The sequence below is a fragment of the Scomber scombrus genome, chromosome 7 (genome assembly GCF_963691925.1).
Source record: "Scomber scombrus chromosome 7, fScoSco1.1, whole genome shotgun sequence".
Lineage (NCBI taxonomy): Eukaryota > Metazoa > Chordata > Actinopteri > Scombriformes > Scombridae > Scomber > Scomber scombrus.
In genome coordinates, this window is record NC_084976.1 from 16056319 (window position 1) to 16079986 (window position 23668).

At 42.3% G+C, this 23668-nt stretch overlaps 1 protein-coding gene across 1 annotated transcript; it reads right to left on the minus strand.

Moving 5' to 3' along the window:
• Positions 1-222: 222 nt before the first annotated feature.
• nkd2b (NKD inhibitor of WNT signaling pathway 2b) lies at positions 223-23668 on the minus strand. The gene is made up of 8 exons (XM_062422877.1): positions 23583-23668; positions 4758-4818; positions 4017-4144; positions 2404-2499; positions 2107-2248; positions 1775-1832; positions 1531-1658; positions 223-1381 (listed from the first exon to the last, which is right to left on the minus strand). The coding sequence occupies exons 1-8, from the start codon at positions 23634-23636 to the stop codon at positions 780-782; spliced, it is 1269 nt and encodes a 422-aa protein (XP_062278861.1). The 5' UTR covers positions 23637-23668; the 3' UTR covers positions 223-779.

Genomic DNA, 23668 nt, shown 5'->3' on the forward strand with positions numbered 1-23668 from the left:
AGGGCCTTCGCACTGTGAAATGCTTGGGCCCTAATAAACAAACTATGCAAAAATATGAATGAACTATATAATGTTTATTAAAATATATAAAAGACAAAATACATATATGCATAATTATATCCATGATGAAATATGCATATACAGTATAATAATTATACAGTAAAATGTGTTTACATATATAGATTTTTTTATACATATAGTGAGATATTTTTGCATTAAAACTGGCAGTGGTGATTTCATATCCCCCCCTCCCCAAACAGGAAACCCCTCAGTCCATAGAGGGCCTCCCAGACGAAGAAGCCTCAGTGAAAAGCTTGAGAGCAGCAGCACCTTTACACCTGAGATCCATGTTTTGGAAAGGTCTCACACAGAACAGCACACCTATTCTGAAAAATAGCTTCCAGGGACTTCAACCAACAGCGTCAAGAGGTCTGCCGCTTTTTGGTATCTGTACCCTTACTGAAAAAATGGGTGACGATCGCAAGCAGTCCCAGCAGGAAATCTACAATAAACTTCAAAACTGTGCCACACATCTTTTGTTATTACACAATAACTTCAGAAAAAACATCCTTCCAGTCCAATATCATCTGCCGTCACACTACAGGATTCCTCAGTACATCTAATCTCAGGATATATCTGTATAGCTTTCAAGAGGAGAGTAAAAAGATCCTGGACAGAGTGTGAGACACTCCTATGGGATGACGTTAAGTCCTTCAGACTGGTGTGGTGTGTGTTGTGGTTGGTCCTGTACAGTTTCAGTCACTGCACACTGAAGGTGGTCATGTCTGGTGGTAATGGTGGTAGTGGTGGTGGTGGTGGTGTTCGTGGTGATGGTGGTGCTCATGACGCTGGACCACAGGAACCACAAACCCCGGACTCCCTGGTGGGCCAGATACCTGCTCTCTCTCCAGGGTTGGCAGTACAGACGGCACAGGGGGTTGTTGCTGTGGGTGGGATTGAGGGGACAGCGGGGTTTTGGACGGGGACAGTGCCTCTCGGGCTTTGGCCCTAAGGCGTTTGCTGTGACTGTATTGCAAAGGGTGCTGGTGGTGACTGGAGGGCTGGGCTTGGTGTGGCATGTGGTAGACATCCTGACCTCCGTGCAGCATGGTTTGCAGGGGAAGGTGGTAACCGTGACATTTAGCAGATTTGCCACCTCCGCTGCCTCCATTGTTCCCTCCTCCTCCCTTGTAGGTTCCTTTGGGGGATTTGAGGAACTGTGTGCCCTTGCTTCGAGACTCTGTAGGGTTGTAGCTATCACTGATGATCTGTGAGCGGCGCTGGTGAACAACTTGGGGCTCTGGTTCCTGGGAGCGGGAGCGGCTCTGGCTCTGGCAGCTTCGGTTGTGAGCCTCCTGGGGCGGTGTGGCAGGGGTGGTCCCTATAGGATGGATCAGAGAAAGCGGCTCAGTGGTAAATATGATGAACAACAAATTTCCTTCTTAGAATTACTGAAGTTTCTGCTCAACATCCCCACACTCAACTTTCAACTTACCATTTTAAAATACCTGTGAATTTAATGCAGCTTACCTTCAAATCTGGAAGTGTAGTTCTCTATACCAGCCAGGTCTAGGTAGTGATTCCTCCTCTCTGTGTTTTCATCCACACAGTAATGCTGACCCTCAGTGGCTGTCGCCTCATTGTTCTGCCCTTTGTTGCTACAAATTAAAACAAAAAAGAATGAGAATACTTTCATTATCTGTTGTTTTTTTTTTTTTACATCATTACAATGTACACAGGCCAGCCTCTAAGAACACATTTTGTGTGTACTGACCTGATGTAGGAGGAAAGCCGCTTGTCAGCTGATCGGCCCTCCTCTTGGTGACAGCGATCTAAAGACAGAAAGAGGAAAAAGTGTTCAGTGACATCCATACAGCAGGCAGCTGCTTAACACAAAAAATGCTGCTTAGACAAAAAGAGCTTTTTCATTACCACTTTAAACTGCAGCACAGACTAAAAAGACTCGACCAAGGAGGAAATCTGGAACCAGAACCAAAACAATCCACTACATCTGTAGATCTACAAGTAACAGTTATTGGCTCCTAGCGTATGGGGATCATAGATTAAGTCTGTTGTAAAATACCGCTTTAAATTTTTTTTTTTTACCTGTCCCTGTATCTCTTCTGTGGCACCTGGGCTCTGGGGTGACAGTCAGTTTCACACGCAGAGTCTTGCTCTTATTGTGGCAGGAATGATTCACAGAGGCATCCACCACATCGTAAATGGTATGCATCAGACTGGACATGTCCTGTAATGATAGGAAAAACACAGCTTGTAGCGTAGGACGGCTCAAGGGTTGACATGATGACATACACAAGAGAAAAGCTTTATTTAGAAGAAATGGTATATGTTAAGACTAAAGAAGCACACTACACGGAAAGGAAAGATATTTAAAACACACACCTCCTTCGTCACTTTCCCACTGTTGTCAAAGTCATAAAGCGTGAAGATCCACTCCTGACGGTTGTCATCCTCCACAGATACATCACACTCCAAGTCCTGTGCATACAAACATGTACTGAAAATCTATAATATCACAGTTGAAACACATTAACAATAAAGTGGGAGGTGTCTTTGTGCATGTTTTTGCCAATAACTGCATGAGCCAAGGCGCAGTATTTCTCAAAGCACGAACACTGCAGCCTTTAGGACAGCAGGGGGCAGAATTGTATCAAATTTAGTCATCACAGCTGTTGTCTTCTTTATGCTTGAGGGGGGTGAGGGTTGCTTTTCTTAATTTTGCATGAGAACCTGTGGTTAATAGGAGAGATTTATGACACCATCCTGTCTCATCTGGATTCAAATCAAACCTTGTGTCAGTGTTATTGCAGTTAACTTTGAAGATGGTTTTCCGAAGAAAAACAAGAGCAACAACTAAAGGTTGTCGCGGGAAGTTTTTTAAAAATGAATTCATACATCCTGAGAGAAATATAGCAGGGCAGTGAGCCAGCTGAAATTTTGAAATTTTAATTTTTTGAAAGATTGTATTTTTGGGCTTTTTTTATGCCTTTATTCAGACGGTCTGGCAAAGAGGCTGACAGGAAACAGGGAGAGAGAGAGGGGAATGACCTGCAGTATAGGTCCCTGGTTGGATTCGAACTAGGAACGCTGCGATTATATGGCATGCGCTCTAACCACTCGACCACCAATTTTGGTTTTCAACATGTAGAAAGATCACTTTTCAGCTTCTTTTACCTTGTGTGGAGTAACACAGAGAATAGAGTCAGGTTGGCGAGCCGTACCACTATGACCATGTCTTTCTGCTTTTTTCCAGGAAAAATGAGCACAACCACTATTCTCACTTACAACTTTTTGGCAGCAACTTTGATTCCGATGTATCTAGTAACATGGCCATAATTGAAAAAATAAACATCTGGAATACAGGCCCTGCTGCAGGCACAGTGTAGAGCTGACACTGTGTGAACAGCAGTGTACGTTTACAGGGGAGGAGACCCTAGGGAGAGAAGCAGCCCTTTATGGTTCTATAATATCTCCTCAGCTCACATAACCAGGAGTGATCACCAAAGGGTAGATCTGAGCAGTTCTTTAAAACATGCAAGTCTCAACATTACAATCTATTTATTCTATTTATTGGTCCATAAATTCAATCAGGATATGGTCTGGAGCAGTGTCAACATACAGACAGATGTTCTGTGCACAGGGTGAAGGCATGGTTACCCACCATGCATTTATTTTCTAACCAATGTTTAAATAATTTTCACTCAATGAAATGCAAAACAGTGTCAACACTCTTTTCAATATTTGAGGAAAATTACTTGGGAGAGGGAGACCTTTTCCTGACCTAAAACATCCTGATATGTGAAGCAATTTGACAACCAGTAAAACCTGCATAAATAATTTTTGGCAATTTAGAGTCCCAGTCTGCCCGAGCTGTACATTTCTTGGAGAAAGAAGGAGAAACAGAAGAAGAAATGCCAATATAGGGTGAACATGCACCTCCCCACATAATCGGCATGATTAGGAACTTCAGTTGTACTATAATTGTAAAGTCTTACATCCAGACTGATGCGTTTCTTCCCTGGTGCTTTGGTGGCATCTCTGAGTATCTCTCGCTCTCCGTCCTCTGAGTGCAGGTACTGCAAGTAGCTTTCGCAGCCTTCAGCCTTCTCTGGAGGAAGAACCACTGTCAACACATCAACACAGATTACAGTTAGACACAAAACACTGATTCTTCCAGAAGTGTATTTGTTATATTCAGTAACTGCACTGCAGAAAATATTAAGTCCTCACACGCTAATAAACCTTACTTAAATGCTAATGTGCCTTTGTTGAGGGGTAAGGTAACTAAATATGACATAACATTCATGCCTCTTTTTGTACATTTGTGCCCTTGAAGCTTGTGCATTTAAGCATCTTTCTCTAGCACCACCTATGTGCGGGTGAAAGAGTAATCTCCAAATCATCTTTGATGCTAAGGTGCTATGCTCTTTACAGATTTACAGTTATGTAAGGGTATAATGTGGCATACATTTCTGAATTTTGCCCCTAATATTGCTGGTCAGCACAGTGCTTTCTCTGGTCCATGGAGCTTCGTATGCACTAATGAAAGCCTAATTATCAAATCAGAAAGGCTGCATTGCAATTTTGCACCATTAAAACATCCAAATAAAGATGATCTTGTAAGTTGTACCTGAATTCAATTGGCATAGAAGTGTTGTGAAATAATAATAAAGTATTCAAGAATTCATTCAGCTCAAAGCTTATCAATGAGTGAAAAGACATCCTTTTCAGCTTACCCTCTAGGGGACAGTGTTGGTCTGAAAATTGTCCTTCCTTCAGCTCACCATTTGGAAACTCCTGGGACAAGAAAAGAGAGGGAGGGGGGGGGGGGGGTGTGTGAGAGATGTAAGTGAATCTACAGTTCAGACCACAGACACAGAGAAAACAAACAGTTCCAGCTAAAGCATTTCCTACTCAGATGAGAGAGAGAGGGCTGGAGGCTCCAGTACGGCCAAACACTTTGAACATCTGCACGCTTATTGTGTTTCACTGTCTGGGACACGGTGAGTGCAGCCACAGCCAAGCTTTCAAGATTCCTACCGAGCCCTTCAAACGGACCCTCGCATCCATCAAAAAACCCATAATGCACTTCATCCTCTGAGGTTTCTCTTAGCCAACCTGTTTATTCTCATCCGGCTTGACATGAAACCCAGTGAGGAGAGTTTAATGGAACACGACCAGAGTTTAGGAAAAAGTTTTGTTGTATTTCCCGGTGAAAATTCGACTCTGAAACGTTTGGTTTATGTAAAACAAGCCTCACAATGAGCTCTCAGTAACATGTGTGTATTTATTTTGAATGGAGAATAATTGCCAGATGGAAGTTTCCATGCAGATAGGATGGGACTGATTAAATACACAATTCCATGGCCATAAAACTAAAGCAGGACAAAAGGGTGGAAGGGGTGCAGTGAGGGAAGAAAAAAGCTCTGCTGTCACATGTGAATAATCTATATCATGCATAAATCAGAGTAACAATGTATTCATAATCATCCCACACGTACTAATGCAGAGACACACTGAGGCACAGGCAACAGGGTCTCCATGCGTACACACACACACACACACACACACACACACACACACACACACACACACACACACACACACACACACACACACACACACACACACACACACACACACACACACACACACACACATCCATTCTTTAATTACAATTGGATTGTGGAAACAATGAAAATTAAGTGCAGCACAGGCCCTAAACCACAAGTATTTAAACAACAAATGATTCATCTTATTTACGTCATTCTCAGTCCTCTAAACTGCTCCGCACACACTTTGAAATAAAATCTCACCAGATTGAATCAAGGAGGCCCACTGAAACGAGACAAATAAAAAACAGATAGATGCTAGAAAACAAAAGAACTCCATGTACCTTCAACGGAGCCGAGGCTCAGAGAGTCAGAACATCTGCATGCGTTTAGGTGAACGAGCCCCCTCTCCCCTCCCCTTCCTCTCCCTCTCTCAGAGTAATGACAGCGCCAGGGCCTGTGGTTCTATTTAACAATCTCGGAGCCCCGTGATTATTCCTCACTTCAGAGGATGATACCTCCAGCCTGTAATCTGGCCCTGACCTTCAGCGCTGGAGGGGGAGCCGCTTGAGTCTCAGGGTCAAGGCTCGGACACCCCCCTGCAAATTGGCCACCGGAGACATTGAGAGAAAACAGCAAGAGAATGGGGTGTTGGGCCTTGGTAAGAGTAGGGGAGGGAGACGGGGCAGGAAGTAAACGGGAGGAAAAAAGAAGAAAGAGAAGAGCAGAGAGGAAAGAGGGCACAAAGGGGAGAAGGAGGGCAGGGAAGATAAGAGAAACAAAGATGGCAAAGGAGAGAAGCAGATAAGAGTAGAAGCAGAGGAGGATGCGGCTTGTTAAAGAGGAGATAGGGCCTATCTATTGCTTACTCCAGTCCCTGGAAGCTCAGTGGGAGAGGTGGAGGTGGGTTTTTACAGACTCTGTAAGGCTTCTGGGAGAGGTGGAGATAACTGGTACAACTGCCTGGTTCCCAAAACAAGCAGCAGTCTTTAATCACCAAATACACACACTAAAAAACTAAACTAGTGCATCCATACACAAAAACACACACACACACTTTACATCTTTCGTGGTTTTCTGCAGCCAAGTTGTTGTTTCCTTTCTGCACTGGATGCTTTTATCTCCCCCTCTTTGTACCGCAGTCCCTTAATGAAGGGCAATATGTAAGGAAGAGCGAGTTCACACAGACACACTGTTGTGAGGCTCAGAGGAACATCAAAGAGAACCATTGATTCTTCTCATCCTCATTCCCACGAGTGCACAGAGCAAGGTATACACACCTCTAAATGAAAGACAGGATTCAGCGTTAAATGTAATGAAACGAATCAATCAACCAACTGCCAAAAGTGAATCTTGGCTCTAATTAAAATTCTGATATCTGGAGATGTCTTGCTGCGAGCACAAGGAGAGAACCAGCAGGGCTTGTGTTGAACACATGGCTTCTCCTAGAAATGCCAGCACCCCACCACCTCCACACTCATTACATCCATTGGGGGAGCTAATGAGAGAGCAGGCTGGGTCTGACCACAGTCTGCAGTTTAACGTCTAAACACATGGCATTTCTATCCACATCGCCCACAGTGTCGGGCTCAAATCTGCCCACCACATGTGTAATTAACTGCTTTGCTCTGCCATCTAGCTGCTCTCATTCTTTCACTATCAGATCACAAATGGCTCTGTAGGCTACACAAGCGTGTTAGCGCTTTGGAGCAAAGTGTTTCTTGTTTTCCACCAGTGGCATACACCTGAAACCAATGATTTACACATCTATGCAGTGTAATATTAAAAGTGGGGGAAGAAGACAGATGACAAACCGCACATGTGGGACAGACGCTTGAACAGGAATGATAAGAGATGATTAGATCTATGTTGTCTTAAAAAACAGTGCTCCATGTAAACAGGTTCTGTCTTCCAGACGTCTTAACATAGGAGACAGACAGAGAGGTGTGTGATGTTTGTTCCTGTTTAATGCAGCACTTCTGCCAAGCTTCCCTAAAGCTCCAGCCTACTGCCAGACTTTTATGTGGGATAGGGTAACCAGGGGAAGCTTTCATAGCTCCCTACCAGGTGACATCAGACATCCCCCAGCAGTCTCTCTCTCTCTCTCTGTGCTTGCCTACCACCCATCCTCCCGCTGGAAAACACTGCACATCTTTGTTCTCACATCCCCCTCTAGCTCACCCCCTAAATATAAGCACACACACACTTCTTTTAGTCCATTCTTTAAACCGTACGAAGCACAAGTGATTTTTGAAAAATCGCATCTTCAAAAACAGGGGAGGCTAACATGAAGATTGTTTACACAGTTCCCCTGGCCTCGCGGTATGAAATATGGCAACGTGATCAGATGTCTGGATGCGTATCCGAGTACAAACATATGCTGGACGCAATACAAAAACAGGATACTGTCTGGAAGCTTCCTCATATAATTTTGAAGCTTTGTGGTTTTCTTAAAATGCTTTGGATTGCTTATTTTTTTACATAAAGTTGTAATTAGTATAGAAAACATTTTTACAGTTCAGTAGGTGCTGCTTCTTTGTTCAAACATGACCAGAAATCTCAGTTATTTCCTTAACTTGATGAAGAAAATGCTTTTGGAGACAAAGACTGAGCAGCTAAAAGCGGGAGTTCTCCAGGATGTACACAGTTTCTAGAAATACAAAGTCACCTGGAACTGACACTTTGGGGGGCGCCACAGGAAACCCTTGATGACCGCCAGCCAACCAGCATTCCCATTCCCACTGGCCATTAATTGGGGATGATTGGGGGGTTCCCCAATGATGGAAATGAGGATTGAGTAGCATCAATATTAAGAAAGGAACACCGCTTCGTAAACAAACTGCATACTCTTGAACCACAGAATGAAACTGGAGAGGGAGTGGGGCCATTGAGAAATAAAAGCCCTCCATTCCAGAAGAAACCAACCTGGCCTTGACTCAAAACCAGATGTGAGCAGTTATACTGAAGAGAGGCAGTGAAAAAAAGAGGGAGATGAGGGGTGGAGAGGGGGAAGGGGCTGTGACTGAAAATATGAGGAGCTAAAGAGAGAAGAGAAGGCCAGTTGCACAATTTCTGTCTCTTCTCTTGCAAGACAGTAAAAGAAAAATATGATGATGGCTCCTTCTCTGGTTCATCATGCCTCAGCTTTCAGTCCAAGTCGGGGTAATTATGGTGCTCAGATTCAACAGAGCAGACTGGCCTCTGCTAGTATTGAGGAGCAATATTAAAATAAACAGTGATGTGTATTCTGCCGCATTTGAGTTTGCCTGCCAAATAATCATTATGATTACAGTATAAACACAAACTGCAAGCATGTGATGTGGTTTTATGATTCAGTTTATAACCATGTGCAGGTTTGTTCAGCCTCAAAAGTCATAACATTAAAGGACAGGTTCACATTTTTTCAAGACAATAGTCAGGTGCCCAAATGAACATTGAAACAGTGAGATAAGATCCACTCCAAAGGTGCTGACAGTGTAAGTGATGGGGGACAAAATCCATAGTCTTCGCTTTTAGCAGAAACGCAATAAAACGTTTATCTGGAGCTAATATAAGGCTTCATCCATCTGAGTTTGTGAAATAAAGTGAGAGATCTTCCAGTTACAGTTTTTTTATTGAAATTTTCCCTCTTTGTGTCTCGAACAGACAGCGTTTTCCTGTTCAGCTGCAGTGGAAGTATATTAACAAAGAGACAGAATTTGGCACTAAGAAGACAAACTTTTGAGGATATCCACCTGATTCAACTAAATTGGATGGCTGAATGATGGCTCATATTACCTTTAAATAAACTTTTAAATACATTTTCTCTTATTCACCATCATTTATGAAGGGATCTCTTAATGGTCAGTACAAACTGCATTAATAAGTACAGCAAGAAAAACATGTCATTGTTCATTGACACAACTTGTAATACTGTGAACCTATCCTTTAGTTTTCCAATTCTTGTCATTACTATACAGCTAAGCTATTTGCTCCACTAATTTGGGTATTTTATCTATGTATCAGTGTGCCATGACATGTCTTTCTATGAATGGCAATGAGATCAGAGCAGAATGCCATCCTGTCATTTGGACTGGTCCCATGTGTCCAAGATGGCCCAGATATGGCTCTTTCAGGGTAGCGGGACTCTCTCTGAGGTCAAACAGGAGGCAAAACCTCTCCCTTGGCAGGACATGAATCACCAGGGTGAAGCCTCTTCGGTCCTAGTATAACAACAGCTGTGGGGAGAGATGAGCATGCTTGCCTGTCTATGTAAGAGCAGCACCTAAACCACTGAAAGTCACCCGCTCCCCTTCAATCAGGAGAGACTATCTCCTAAACTCTTCACGCCCCTCCTGTCCCCTCCTCACCCGAATACTGATCTTCCTCTCACTTTGATTATGACCTGCCGGATGGCATAAACAAAGATTATCATCACTGGCGGGACCACCCTGCATCTGTCACTGGTGCTGTAATCAGCTGGCCTTCATTAAAGTAGGCTTTGATAGGAGTCTGATGTAATGGAGTGCCCTCCTCTCAGCTGTCGCACAGGCAGCTACTGGTGGGACTTGGAAACCATGTGCTTCATACCAGTGACTGGAATCACACTCGTGGGTTATGCAAATGTGTTAAATTATAAACATAGTACTTCATCACACAATCCCAAATGTATTTGATCAATTAAATGAAAAAGAAATATATTGGACTGTGACAGTCAACTATAGCCGAAACATCAAAACTGAAGTCAGGTTAGAAATCTGGTCCCACACACTGCGCCACAGAGAGCATGTTGCCTTTAATTCATCAGTAACAGGACTTGGTGATGCAATATTCTCTGCATGGACTTTTATATGACCAATGCCATGTGTTACGCACTCAAACATTTAATGATCTGCTCAAACAAAAGTGTAGTAAAATAGTTTCTTTTAACAGTCAGAAGCTATCACTTCTTTTTATTCTAATTTATTTTGATGTGGGATTTTACCAGGTAAAAACTCACGACTAATGTCTTTCCTTGCAGGTTTTCAGTCAAGTCTTGAGGGTGCCATCTCAAGTGAATACTGTCTCACAGCAATCAAGTCTCCAACCTCAAGGTCTTGTGATAAGAACTATAACATGTTAGATCCTAAGAACTAAAACAACTTAACTTAGCAAGGTTGCAACTAACAATTGTTTTATCGTTGAGTCATCTATTGATATTTTCAGTATATTGCTGAAGTTTTTTAGTGTTTAAAGTTAAAAACACCTGTCATGCTTTCCTAGTGCCCAAAGTGAACTTTTTTTGTCCTATAAACAATCCAAAGATATTAATTTCCAGGAGAAGGAGAGGAAAATCAGAAAATGTTCACATTTAAGAAACTGGAACTGGAAGCTGCATTTCACATGATAAAATACTAAACATTCGTTCATTCATTTTCCTTTAATTGGTAAATTGAAAGAAAATGGATGCATTCATCTCTGTAGCTCTAAAATACACTATGCTGCAGCACCAGATGTCATGAAAAAAAAAAGTACACAGAAACTAGACAGGAGACACACAGAGGAACATATTTTGAGCGCGCGCACACACCCTGACAAACAAGACAGAGGCGAGTGCACGGAGTGACGGCATATCAAAGCCAGTGTGGGACAGGCGGTTAGACTCAAACAGGATGTTCCTCTGTTTCTGGCCTCCATGTGAAATTCTGTAAGCTCCCGCGCAGGCCCCTGGCTCTTAAGATCGGCCAATGGGGAGTGCGCCCAGGCTGATAAAGCTGAGGGGATTTGTTCCACATTCCACAGGCCCTTTAAACAACACAGAGGATCTCAGAATGCCAGGTTGTGGGTGAGGTGGCTAGGACGCCAATCCCATTACGGTCCAAGGCGACTCCACCTCTCACGTGGTCATGTAGATACTCTCCATGACTGTCCAGCTGAGCTGTATTTGAAATTGATCAGCTGCTCATGTTGCCAGGTTTTTTTGTTTTTTTTTGTTGAAATCAACTCTTCAAACTGGTTGTCTGTCAGATACAGTCATCAAGTCTTTGTAATCACCTTTCCACTTTGGCAACGTCTGCTGTGTTTTGAAAATTCAAAACAATCACTCTCACCTGCAAGGGTGCTGTAGTAAGTGTCAGGTTCCCAGCTGTCTGTCTAGTATTGAGATGTCAGAAATAATTGCTCTCACCTGCGAGATAACCACCAACACTGCTGTTTTCACTGTTCGTTTTGTTAAGCTGCGAGGGATTTAAGTCACAACTTTGAAAACCGGGCCTGGCAGTTTATAGGGGCGAGGCTCTGTGGTTGGAGGCTGGTGGAGCTACAGGCGTTACAGTGCTCCTGTGGGTGACTGAGAAATGTAAACAAACCATGTTGGGAAGGACAGCTGCGCGCCAGTGTGGAAGAGCAGCAACACTGCCCAAGCTTTACATGCAGAGTACACACTTGAATGATGCTATCTATCGAATCCACAAAGACTTTTTGCACTCCTGCTGTTAAAGGCTTGCGGCTTGTTGATGGATGAGTTGCCTGCTGGTTTCCCGAACATGTCTTCCATCAGGATAAGCACAGGTTCAGGGTCAAAACCACAGCTCTGTAGTCCACTAGTTACTGCTCCCTATGGGTAACTTACACAGAGAAATACGGATCCATATGACTGCCCAAGATAAGAGGAGCTTATGCAGCCGTGACCAATCAGCAAGTAATGTAGCATGAACTCTCAACACATCCATCTGGGAGGCATATTGGGCAAGCAGAGATGGACGGCTGTTGTACTGTACTATTATTGCATTCAGCCCTCAGGGGGAATCAGGCTTGCCGGGCAGAGAGAGCCAAAACACAGAGTTCAGTGCAGAAGGATGCAACAAATAACCAAGGTAGACAGACAGAGCCTCTAATAACTCATCTGCTATAACTTAACAATTCTCAATAACACTTGCCAAACCTCAGGTCCCAGCAGACACCACTTCTTTGCATAATTGGTACTGTTTCTTCTTGCTATGAAATATTTACGGCCATCCTGCCAGCATAGTTTGGATAAAAGTGTCTTGGCTTTTTATATTAGATATTGTTAAATTTGACATGCAAAAAAACAAAACTGTTGCACCTCTTTTATCTCTTGTCTTTCTTTAGCTTGTTGTGTAACTATCTCTTGCTGTACAGCACTGCTGTTTCCTGCAGCCGGTGGGGATTGCCAGTCTCAAAGACCAGGAGAATTCTTGACACTGCAAGAACAGGCTTAATTCCAAGCTGTGAAGTTCCTCACAGGCCTGGAACTGGACAGGGGGTCATCTGAGGGTCAACACCAAGTGTTTTCCTGAGGATTCCTAAAAATACACTCCTGCTGGGCACAGGAAGCATAGGAGACTCTACGATCTTCAGACGATGTGGGAAGCCTGGATATGTAAAATGGACCATTGCCAAGGGGACTGGTGGCTGTAATGCTTAAGCATATGAGATGCAACTTCCCATGAAAGAAAGGGGGACAAAGTTGAAAGCTGAAGATGAACAGATGAAATGTAGAAAAAAAGCAGCACATGGGCCAATTACTGATGCACCAAAAATCATGCAAAGCTCATCCATATTTCTGTTGAATTATTCTCAAAGAAAATTACTGGTAGAAAAAAAGAGAGGATATGGGGGAATGTGTATGATGAATTTCTTCTGAAATCGTAGTTACAAGACAGGAATTTCCAAGACTCCTATTACAAACTGTGCATTATAATTTTTACCTTTTACTGTCACACATCACAGAATTATGTCAAGTGGAGCTTTCAAGACCACTGTCGACTAGACTGTAACATCTGTGCTTCTTCCCTTTTGGACTGAAGCTGCCATGTGTGCACTTTATTGACCTGACAGACTTGCTGTGTGTGTCTGAAACACTGTTCCCCAGTGTGAAATTCTGGAACGTAATTCATCCATGGCACAAGCAGAGATCAAAAGGCTATGGTGCAGAGGGCAGCTCAGCTCAGCTCCACCTCCTTCTCCAGCTCAGCTTTTGCAGCAGAGTGCACAGAGAGCTGCTGCTTTCACAGCCATAATTACTGGAAACCAACTACATGGCTGCACTTAAAGTTAGTTTAGCTTAGCTGCTCATATACTCTTATCTTATCTCGGGTGTAAAGCTACAAGCCTGATGGAGTCTTGTTGTGTAGCGCACAGCGAAGTCTGGAAGCAGCCCACTTAAAAGCACCAAGTGTGACACTTCACATTTGATAAAGATCCTTGAAAGTGGATTTATGGTTCAAAAAGCAGAAGGTGCTGATGTGCAATAACGCCTTAAAAGCTATGAGATAATCAGGTGCTACTGGGTTAGAGTAGTTGTCAAGGCTGAGCACATGACGTTGGGGCTAAAAGTTCAGATATTCTGATACACTGGCATTCTTGAAGTGATAGGATCAGTCGGGCCCCTATCAACATGAAGAAGTGCTGGTTATAGTGAGAGAACTTGCTGAGTTACTATTGAGAGCTTTGTCATGTTCATTTATAGGTGAGTCTTCTGCCTAAAAATTTCATTTACCAATAAGTTATAAAAGAGGGTTTTTTCTTAACATATATTTTTTATACTTATATATTCAAATTTGTAAAACACATTTTTGTTTATTGTGAGCTGAGGGTTTTTTTTCTCTCCAAAGCAATATCATGAAATAAAATCCAGATTTAGAAGAGTGCGTTTTCTTTGTGGAACTCCTCCTTTGAGCAGATGGTGTCTCTGAAAGGCCGTTACTGAGGGGGGAAGGCATCTTAAGGAGAACTGCTGTTTATTTGAAATGAGCCTTTAGGTAAACATGTTACATGGCACACAGGGCCAGGTCAGCTTTTGAAGTGGATGGGCTCAGGAAAGAAATGGGTGGGGGGAAGAAAAGAAGGCTGCCTTCAGAGGAAATGAGAACAGTGGCCTCTTTCAGCACTGTTTTATCCTTTCCCTCCCTTTCTGTCACATATAGAAAGAGCACAAAAGGTGTTTGGCTGTATAAATACATCAATGTAGCACGTGAGAACTGCTGAACTCTTCTTTCTTCAGAATATCTAAGAAGAATCATTCTGCTGTCATTTGTTTTTAAATTATATTCCCCAGAAAAAGTACCACCCGTGACAAAAATAAACCACTTCCTTTTAATGGAGATCCATTGAGGGTTTTGATGACGGGAACAGGTTTGTGTAACAAAAGCAAGTTTGCAGCCGTTCCCTATCGGAGAGCGAGAATGTGATGTGCAGAAGGGCCAGGCCTGTGCTGTCTGCAGATCCCGGTTCCAAGCTTTGAAGCTGCTAGTGTGTTTCAACAGCTAACCACTTTCAGATGGGACTGTGGCGTTTTATGAGCTGAGTAATAGCGATACCTACACATGTGCAGGCTTGGGGTCCCCAAGAGGGGGGAGGCGCAGCTTAGAGCAGAGAGAGAGAGATGCCTAACTCCTCGGGGGTCTGGGTTTGGGTGTGTTTGATAAATCTTATGGCTGTGTATGAAAATGGAGGACAGGAGGACAGATTTGGTGTAAAGTCTGTTCACCTATGAACAGACTGCTGCTATAAATTCCATCTTTTTTCCAAAGGTTACCTTTAACCTAAAATGGACTAAAGGTATTGACTCTCTGTATAGAATAAACATCATGGCAAGGTGGTTAGAAATCATGGCAAGTCTTCTTGATCTCACGGGAGACACCTGAAGTGTAACCTATAGGTCTAAGACCCAACTCAACTGTGAGATTTATACTAAAAGAATGCTTGAAATAACACAGAGCAGGACAGCAACACAACAATGTGTAACAATGCCAGCAGCTCTGGGTGCCCTCCACTGGGCTTTTTTTTTTTTTGCATACAGGGAGCCAGCGTTTGTGGTGTGTGTGGTGTTTCACTCTCAAGCCTCAAAACTAGCAGGGCGTCAGGTTCAGGAATGTGGAGCAAGGATGAAGTTTCTAAGCATTCAGGGGTGACTCTGAAGGCTTTTTATACAAAAACAACACAGAACGTGAGCGTAACCTACCGAAGAGCCAAAGCTAGATGGACATTGCATCACAATATGAACAGCATTGATGAGTAGCTCAAAAATACAAAGTTGAACTTTACATAAATTGTAAGAGATTATTTTTACTCTGGCATTACTGTTTGTTTTCCCAATTCAATCTCTGATTCCGTCTCTGTTCCAATGTGTGTTGTTTCTCATACAAGCAACAAAAATAGAGGCATTTGTGTCTAGGATTTATGACTAACAGTGTATTGTGCTGCACACTGCTATTCAGTTTCCCCAGTGCTTGCACTGTGGTATATATGTCAGGTCAGCATCTGACCTTTTTGGAGACAATCTCAAGTTTCCACTGCTCTAATTCATACAATAACAAATTCATGTCCAAAAGAGGAATCCCCTGTCCTCATTAAGCAAACAAGCAAAAACGCTCAACTCTTCATCTCAATCTGCAAATATTTAAAACAACTAAATGTTGAACGAAAATAGCTCTACAGTGTCTCTAATGATAACTTTTACATGGAGTCTGGAGCTTCCTGTGTCGTCGCTGAGCTCATCACACGCCTGACTGACTGAGGATGTACATGAAAACAATGTATTCAATTAACAATGGCTATAATGACAGCATATAATAACACCACCAACAACCATAACTGAAAAAATATAATATTCCCCTGGCTGCTCTAAGGCTTGCGAAATGAAGTCCACTTGGAAAAGAGCTAAAGCTTTCTAAGGGGGAACAGGGGTTTATGTGGAAACATACCTTACACACTAAAATGTAATAACCTTTGAGTCTCCCGGTGTTGTACTTGGCTGGGAGAAGCACAAGATCAAACACAGACTTGGATCCAGCAGCCTTTGCCAAAAATGTCAGCGCTAAGCACTGGGCTCCAGCTTCAGGTATTTTTTTTCCCCTGGCAGGGAGTGAGAGCAAAGACACGGACCAGTGTTAACCCTCGGCGGGGCTGCCCCAAACAGCCACCAGCACACACACTGCTGCGCTAACCGTGCAGGGGAAGTGAGGTCTCCCTGCTGTCATCATCAGTGACCACGTACGTCTAGGTCATGTAGTGTCACTGAAAACCTGGGATGGGCTCCATTCAGGAAGTCAAAATATTCACATATGACTGCATGTGTGATGACTTGCTGCAGCTTGGCCCAGCGAAGCTACACTGATCTCTCTGAAGTACGGAAACAGATATCTCATAAATATCATGAAAAGCAGTGACAAGACGTAAGTGACTTCAAAGCAGCGATAATGGGACTGAGAGAGCTCCAAAGGAGGCAGAGCTGCAATCCATATGTCTACAGATAACAGCTCCAATAATGAAATAATTGAAGTGAAGCTGAAATATATACAATTCTCTTTTGAGCTAAAGCATAAATGTAAATTAACAGTTGTGTCATCAAGTATAACCGACTGCGTGGCATTTATGTAGATGAAACACCGTTATATATAGAGTATATATTTATAGATATATGACACCTTGTCACACCGTCTAATTAAACCCCAAAAGCCTGTTAATGCTTGTTTGTGTCTCAAGGCTGATATAGTTGTTGTATAACACTCTTGGCCAAATACAGCTAGACTTATGGTGCTTACATGCTTATATTAACATCACAATACTACATATATGTTGATGGAAGAGTTGTAGGAAATACGCTTATTTGCTTTCTTGCTATGAGTTAGATGAGGGGAAGATTGATACCATTTGTGTGTTTGTATGCTAACATGACTCTGACAAAAATCTAAACAAAATCTGCTGTCTCCCAGCAACTCTAAAGTCTACTAATTAAGACGTATCTCTTGTTTAAACCATACGCAAAATTAAATGTAAAAAGGACAAATTGTGGTAATGTGGGAGGGTTATGTGCCAGACAATTTTTTGGCCAGTTGAAATTACTTTCTGTTTGTTGCATTGTGAGGACTCCAGCAAGTCACCACCCTGGCAAAAAAAAAGGAAAAGAAAATTCCAGCAGATAAGCACAACTTTTAACTTTTGGTTTGGTTTTAACCAGTCTTTGTGCTAAGCAAAGCTAACAAGCTCTTGGCTCCAACAACTCCAACAAGACATGAGAATCATTGATTCCTCTGTAACTGTGCAGGCCAGGTGGGCTTCCAGTCACTCTTGACTTGGACCACCCCCCCGAAAGAAACAAAATATTTTATTTATGTTATTTACCTAAGTTATATGCAGTAATTTCATTTCAGCCCATTGTGAAAGTCTCCACTGCATTTTGCTGTCATTTACATTCTTGCTAGTTTCTCTTCTCTCCTCTGCTCTCTGGTGGGCTCAGTTCCTCCGCACACACAGAGTGGAGCAGAGGAGAGACACGTGAAGTGAAGAAAACATTATTCGAGCTGACGACAGTCAGTACATTACAGTAAATGCAAGTAAAAAGCCAACAACAGTATTTATTAATGTAATCCACCCAAAAGACTAACAGATGTTGACCCTAAATGTCTGACATTTAGGTCAAAATACCTGCCTTTTTTTAAGCATACCGAATTTTAATCTGGCAAGAGTGGTGAAAAGCTAGCATGACTTGGTAAAAAATTGTTCCAAGTGGATCACTGGGAAATAAAATTAAATGGGACGACTTATAAAATAGCAGTTTGTTTGATCTGGTCCAAATGTTTTGTAATATTGTAATTAGAGAACATGATAATTACAGAACCCACCCCACCCCGCCACCCCAAAGCAGTCAACCAAGCGAAACACTGAGAGCAGTATTATTACTCTTATCTAAGGCTCGGCATTAAAGTGAGTACGCAAAATATCTAAAATGTCTAAAATGTCTTTAAATGTCTTTAAAAGCCCTTTAAAGGTTCCCTTTGTGGTAATTAGTCTGTAGTATTATAATTATAGTCTATAATCTGATAAGTAAAGTGTACCAATCAAGTACAAATAAAACCAAAATAGTGATGGATTCAAGTTGGCTAAGGCATTACCATATCTTTAGGCCCAGCCTGGTAGAGGGGCAGGTGTGTAAAAATCTAGTTATGACCCAAAAATCAAGGGGGGTGAGGGCTTAAATAGGAGTCCATAGCTTAGTTTTTGCCCAGTGGCCCCCTAGAAGGTTAAAGCGGCCCTAGTTTGTGCCAAAGGTCTGTTAACTAATGTGTGACGGCTCTTTGATTCCTCCTGATGGCCAGAGAGAGGTCTTGCTCCCCTCATGGGAGCTGCTCACAGGGGAATTGGGGTGAAAGTGAGCAAACTGCTTCAAAGTACTTCAGACAGTATAAATATCCTTAGAAAAAATAAACATTTCATCTGCCTGCAGTATCCTAATGTCTTTTTCTGTGAGGCACAGGCTACACAAACCACTCTTTCCCTCTCAGTCAGTCATTCACAGACAGAGTTTGAGAGAGGCTCGAGCTCTGAGTCACAGGTGAATCCATGCGATGATACACACTTGAACACCCGAACATGAAAGAAAAGGCTAAAGCAAGCATCTCGCACTTGTGACGAGTGTCAGAGCCAACCAGGTGATGATATTTACACTGACAGAAAGGTGAATGTTTGTTGTGGACAAATGGCGACAAACATGGAGTTAAAAAAAAGTCCCAGGAGAGTTGGTGTGATTTGCATGTTTAACAGCTGTTACAAGTTAATATTGGTAAGATCAATGGTCAGCTCCTGCCTCCCAGAACAATGTAGTGGTCAAGGCGGATGAGGCTCCCTATTACTCCCCACTACCTTTAAAACCCCTCAAATATCTCCCCCAAGAGAGACAGAGAAAAAAAACACCCTTAAACCCCCACTCCTTCTCTTTCCTCTTCCCCGCCATCCTCGCACCCCCTTCCCACCACAGCCCCTCGCCCTGCTCCAGGATTTTGCTGTACAAACCAGGAACAGATGTCTGCCGGGGCCGTGCTGAAAGACCCCGCTGTTCTGGATGCCAGCCACATGCTTTTCATTCAGAGATGAAGGCTCATAGCTCGCCTTCTTGTGAAGCCAATTTTTAAAAAAAAAGAGAGAGAAGGGGTGGAAAAAAACAAACTCTCCAAATGCCTTCAAGTCCCTTCAAAAGCAATACATACATGAGCACACCTTTTTGTCTTGTCTCCTCTGTGGATCGCTCCTGGTAGCACTGCAACATAGAAGAGCTTTTTAAAAAAAAAAAAAATGTGTGGTCGTGATGGAGGCGGAAGTGAAAAGTCATGAGAGGTTGCTGACAAGAATATTTCTTCAATCAAGGATCAGGAGCTGCATTGCTGTTTTTCTCTGTCTGCAGAGTAAGAAAACTAAAAAGAATGACCTCAGTTTTAAACTTGTAGCTCTGCGTACTGAAAAAAAATGTCATTTAAGGCCACAGCCTCAAGATTACACAGATATCCCTGCCACAGATCCAAATCAAATACTGCTAACTCAAAATGAACATGGCTACTAGAAGATATACCCGAATGCCCAGCGGCGAAATTGTCCAAACAAAACATCCATTTTGAGCAGGATTGCCAAATGAGGATTTTTATATAAGGGGAAAGTCTTATTCAGATTCCAAATGAATGTTAAAAAAACATTAGCTTACAATTAGTTTAGTGAGTTGCTTTGGAACTATGCTCTTAAACCTAATTTATTATAGAGGGGCGAGTACTATGTAACTCTCCGTAAGTCAAAATAAATTTGTGTCTCTGAGCTTTTGGCACATCATTACATCCAACTGAATCCCTAACCGAGCCTTTTTACTTCAAGTGTGATATTATTAACCTTTCAAAGTGGAATAATAAAGCTCTTTGTTGTGGAATTTAAAATGTTGACACACTCCCTCCTCACAGGCCAAGTCTGTGGGAAGTTTTGAGACAAAAGATGGTGCTGAAAGGCTGAATTAACCTGTCATTATTTGGGCATCCAAGCATGTCTGTTTGAAGCTCCAAAATGAAGCACTGTGGTTGTGCGTGTGTGTGTGTGTGTGTGTGTGTGTGTGTGTGTGTGTGTGTGTGTGTGGGTCTGGACTGTTGATGTGTTGATGTTTCCAGAGGTGAAACACAGTGAACCTTCACAGAGCTCTTCCACTAATGAACACACTGCTCTGGATAAGTACAGGGTTGGGACGCACTGCCCTCCTGTATTTTACATATTCAATCAGGTACATATTCATTTTTGCGATGTTGATCTTGGACCTAATAATATTCTTACACTACACCAGGTGCGTAGACAGGTAAGACTTGTCTTGAACACCTGCAATGAAGCGTCAAAATCTTGATGACTCTTGCCAGGATGATTCAAGACATCTTACTGAATCACTCCCTCTTTATTTGTTCACTCATAGGCCGAACACACTTTAAAAAGAAAAACTATAGGGTTGCGGCCTGCCAGCAGCAATCTTGAATCATGGTTTGCAGTGAAATCAATATTTAAATAGGTCTTTATATCCTTTGATCTTTGGATATTTCTTGCTAAACTTTCACAGATCATTGGATAAGAATGACTGCTTTATTGAGGACATTCACTGGTTTACACAGACTGATGTTTGGCACGAGTTACGTTAGCGCTTGTTTTGTTTTGTTTTTTCCCCTGGTAGTAGTCCATCCCTTAGCCCATCCCCCAGCACAGGGCAGGGGGGATAGAGGGGTGAGGGTTCGGAGGCTCCACTGATATCAGAGCCCTTTTATAACTCTCAGCTCTGTGCTTTGAAGTCGCAGCCAGACAGCTCAGGAATCCTACTCCCCCATTTGACAATGAGGAGGGGGATGGTCAAAGCCAAACAGTGTGTTTGGCCAATATCCTCCTATATAAAATCATAATTGTGACTGTCCCCATAGCTCAACAGTGAAAAGATCTGGTGAGGGCCACTCATATGGAGAAACACACCCTGTGTGGTAAATGTGGCTGAAATTGATCCAAAAACCCTTGTAAGCAACTTCAAATCCTTTAAAAAAACAAGACATTATATAATACTTTTTTTCCTGTTAGACTTGTTTAATTATGGTCTTAACCCCAGACATCTAAGAACCCATAATCCAATAATTATATTTGGAAAAGTGACATCGTAATCCGATCCTTGCAAAGAATTAATTAACGATATGCAGGATCAAACGAGGGAATGCCGTTGCTGTCTTTACAGCGGAGATCAATTCTCTCTGAGCTGAAAGTCTGTCAGTTAGATGGGAAGCTGTACGGCGTGAAAAACATAGCCAGGGACCTCATGTATCTTTACAATAATGTAGGCATCCTGTAGGCACATTTCAAACAGCATGAATAGAGCTATCACTGTATAAGCAGGCACTGACATGTCATTTGTTGTCATATCTGTTTAGTTCATGATACTGGTTTTAGAGCTTCATTTTCTGTCATTTTTTAAGCAAAACAGCCAAACCTGTAATAATTTGATTGTTGAATGAATTGAGAAAAAACCTGGCAGATTACATACACACTGACAGTGAACATAATCATTTGTTGCAGCCCAAATTGGTTTATTTTACATCATGCCTTGGGCAATGTTACACCTAACATATTATTACTGCTTTGATCATAAAAAAAATATAAATAAGTGATGTAGAAATCTTAATTGGGTTTATAGTAACATCTTTAATTTGTTTCACTAATACAAAAATACATCAGTAATTGCTTTAATCTTTTAAAGATTCAGGTGAATACTGAAGTGAATAAAGAACTTGAGTATAATACTATAATAGTACTATAATCAGTACTTGACTATAATAGCCTGTCAACAAGAAGACTACGAGACCAAAGAGAAATACATGAAAAAGTGTCATGTTAGTTTCTGCCACAACAAAGTACTTACTTAGCAATATTTTACCACCAACACACATACAAGCAGTAACAGATGCAATTGCATTTTCTTCTGTGTGACTTATTTTGCTCAATCAGTCCCGTAAGTTTCAAAGGAAACATGAAAAGTCAAAGGCTGGTGAGTTAAATGCTGAAGATTATTCAGGTCTGGTCTGTGAACAAGCCTCTAATGTAACCAACTAATGACACAAGATAAATAAATCAGGGGCATGACTTTGATAGAAGTGAGGGTGGGGCCCACCTACTAATAAGTGCCAAGCTTATGCCTTTGGTGGTTTCCCTTCAGGGGAGTGTGAACTCCAACTCCTCTGAAGCTGAGTAAAGTCCTCTTTTAATTTGCCATGAGTGGGCGGTTTATAGTCCTGATATAATCCATAACTCTTCCAGTATTACAACCACCCACAGTACAGATTGTCAGTACCTCTATTTGAACTTTGCGCAGTTCTCTGTCTGAGAGCTCAAGACTCTCATACCCCTCAAAACGACACGCTAATTGAAGTGATGTAATGTTATGCCACAGAGAGCTGCCCACTGGGAGCAGCACTAGAATGAGAGGCATTGAGGAAAAAGACACAGCCCTGAGTCATGATGCCAGCAGCCACAAGAGCAAACTTTATATCCCTCAGTCTGAGAAACGACTACCTTTCCATCCAGTCTGTGTATGTGTATGTGTGTGTGTGTGTGTGTGTGTGTGTGTGTGTGTGTGTGTGTGTGTGTGTGTGCCGCCTTGCCAAGCCGCTTCACACATGGGGCTCATGGCTGTCATAACCCATCCAATGATGCTGGCAGGGGAATAACTGCTGCACTGTTGTGTCAGAGCCAGACGTGACAGAAAGAACAACACGCTACAACTTTGCAAAGACATCAGCACTGCCCTTCAGTGGAGAAGCTCTCATCTCATCTTACAGGAGGAGTGGACGTCACAGCCTCATTCAGACAACTTTGAAGTGCCTGACAGTGACAGACTCATCCCATCAGCAAATGCAAAATCACACCTGGCACACTTTTTTTAAACAATGAATTTGTCATTAAGAGGAATAATGCTCATACAGCATAGCAAGAGTGAATGCAAGAATTATTTCTGCAAGTCATTAATTTATCATTTTGACAGAACCACTTTTAACAATCCTCTTTGCCAAAATAAACATCAGAGCTTCTTTGATTTTTACTGCATCAATTTTTTGGCAATGCTTAATAGTCTAATTTAAAAAAGCCTTTTCATTTCATTTTCATCAAAACAGATCACTAACAACAGGCTGATTTTGTTGCTGGGCTCGTTATGCCCAAGAGGAAGAAGGGAATAAATGTGAAATCCGGATGGATGGATACCTGCATGTTCTTCAGCTTGTGATCCGTCGCGCTGTACCTCTCACATTCTTCCATCCCTCTCCGGAGGAAGGCGTTCACAACAAAAC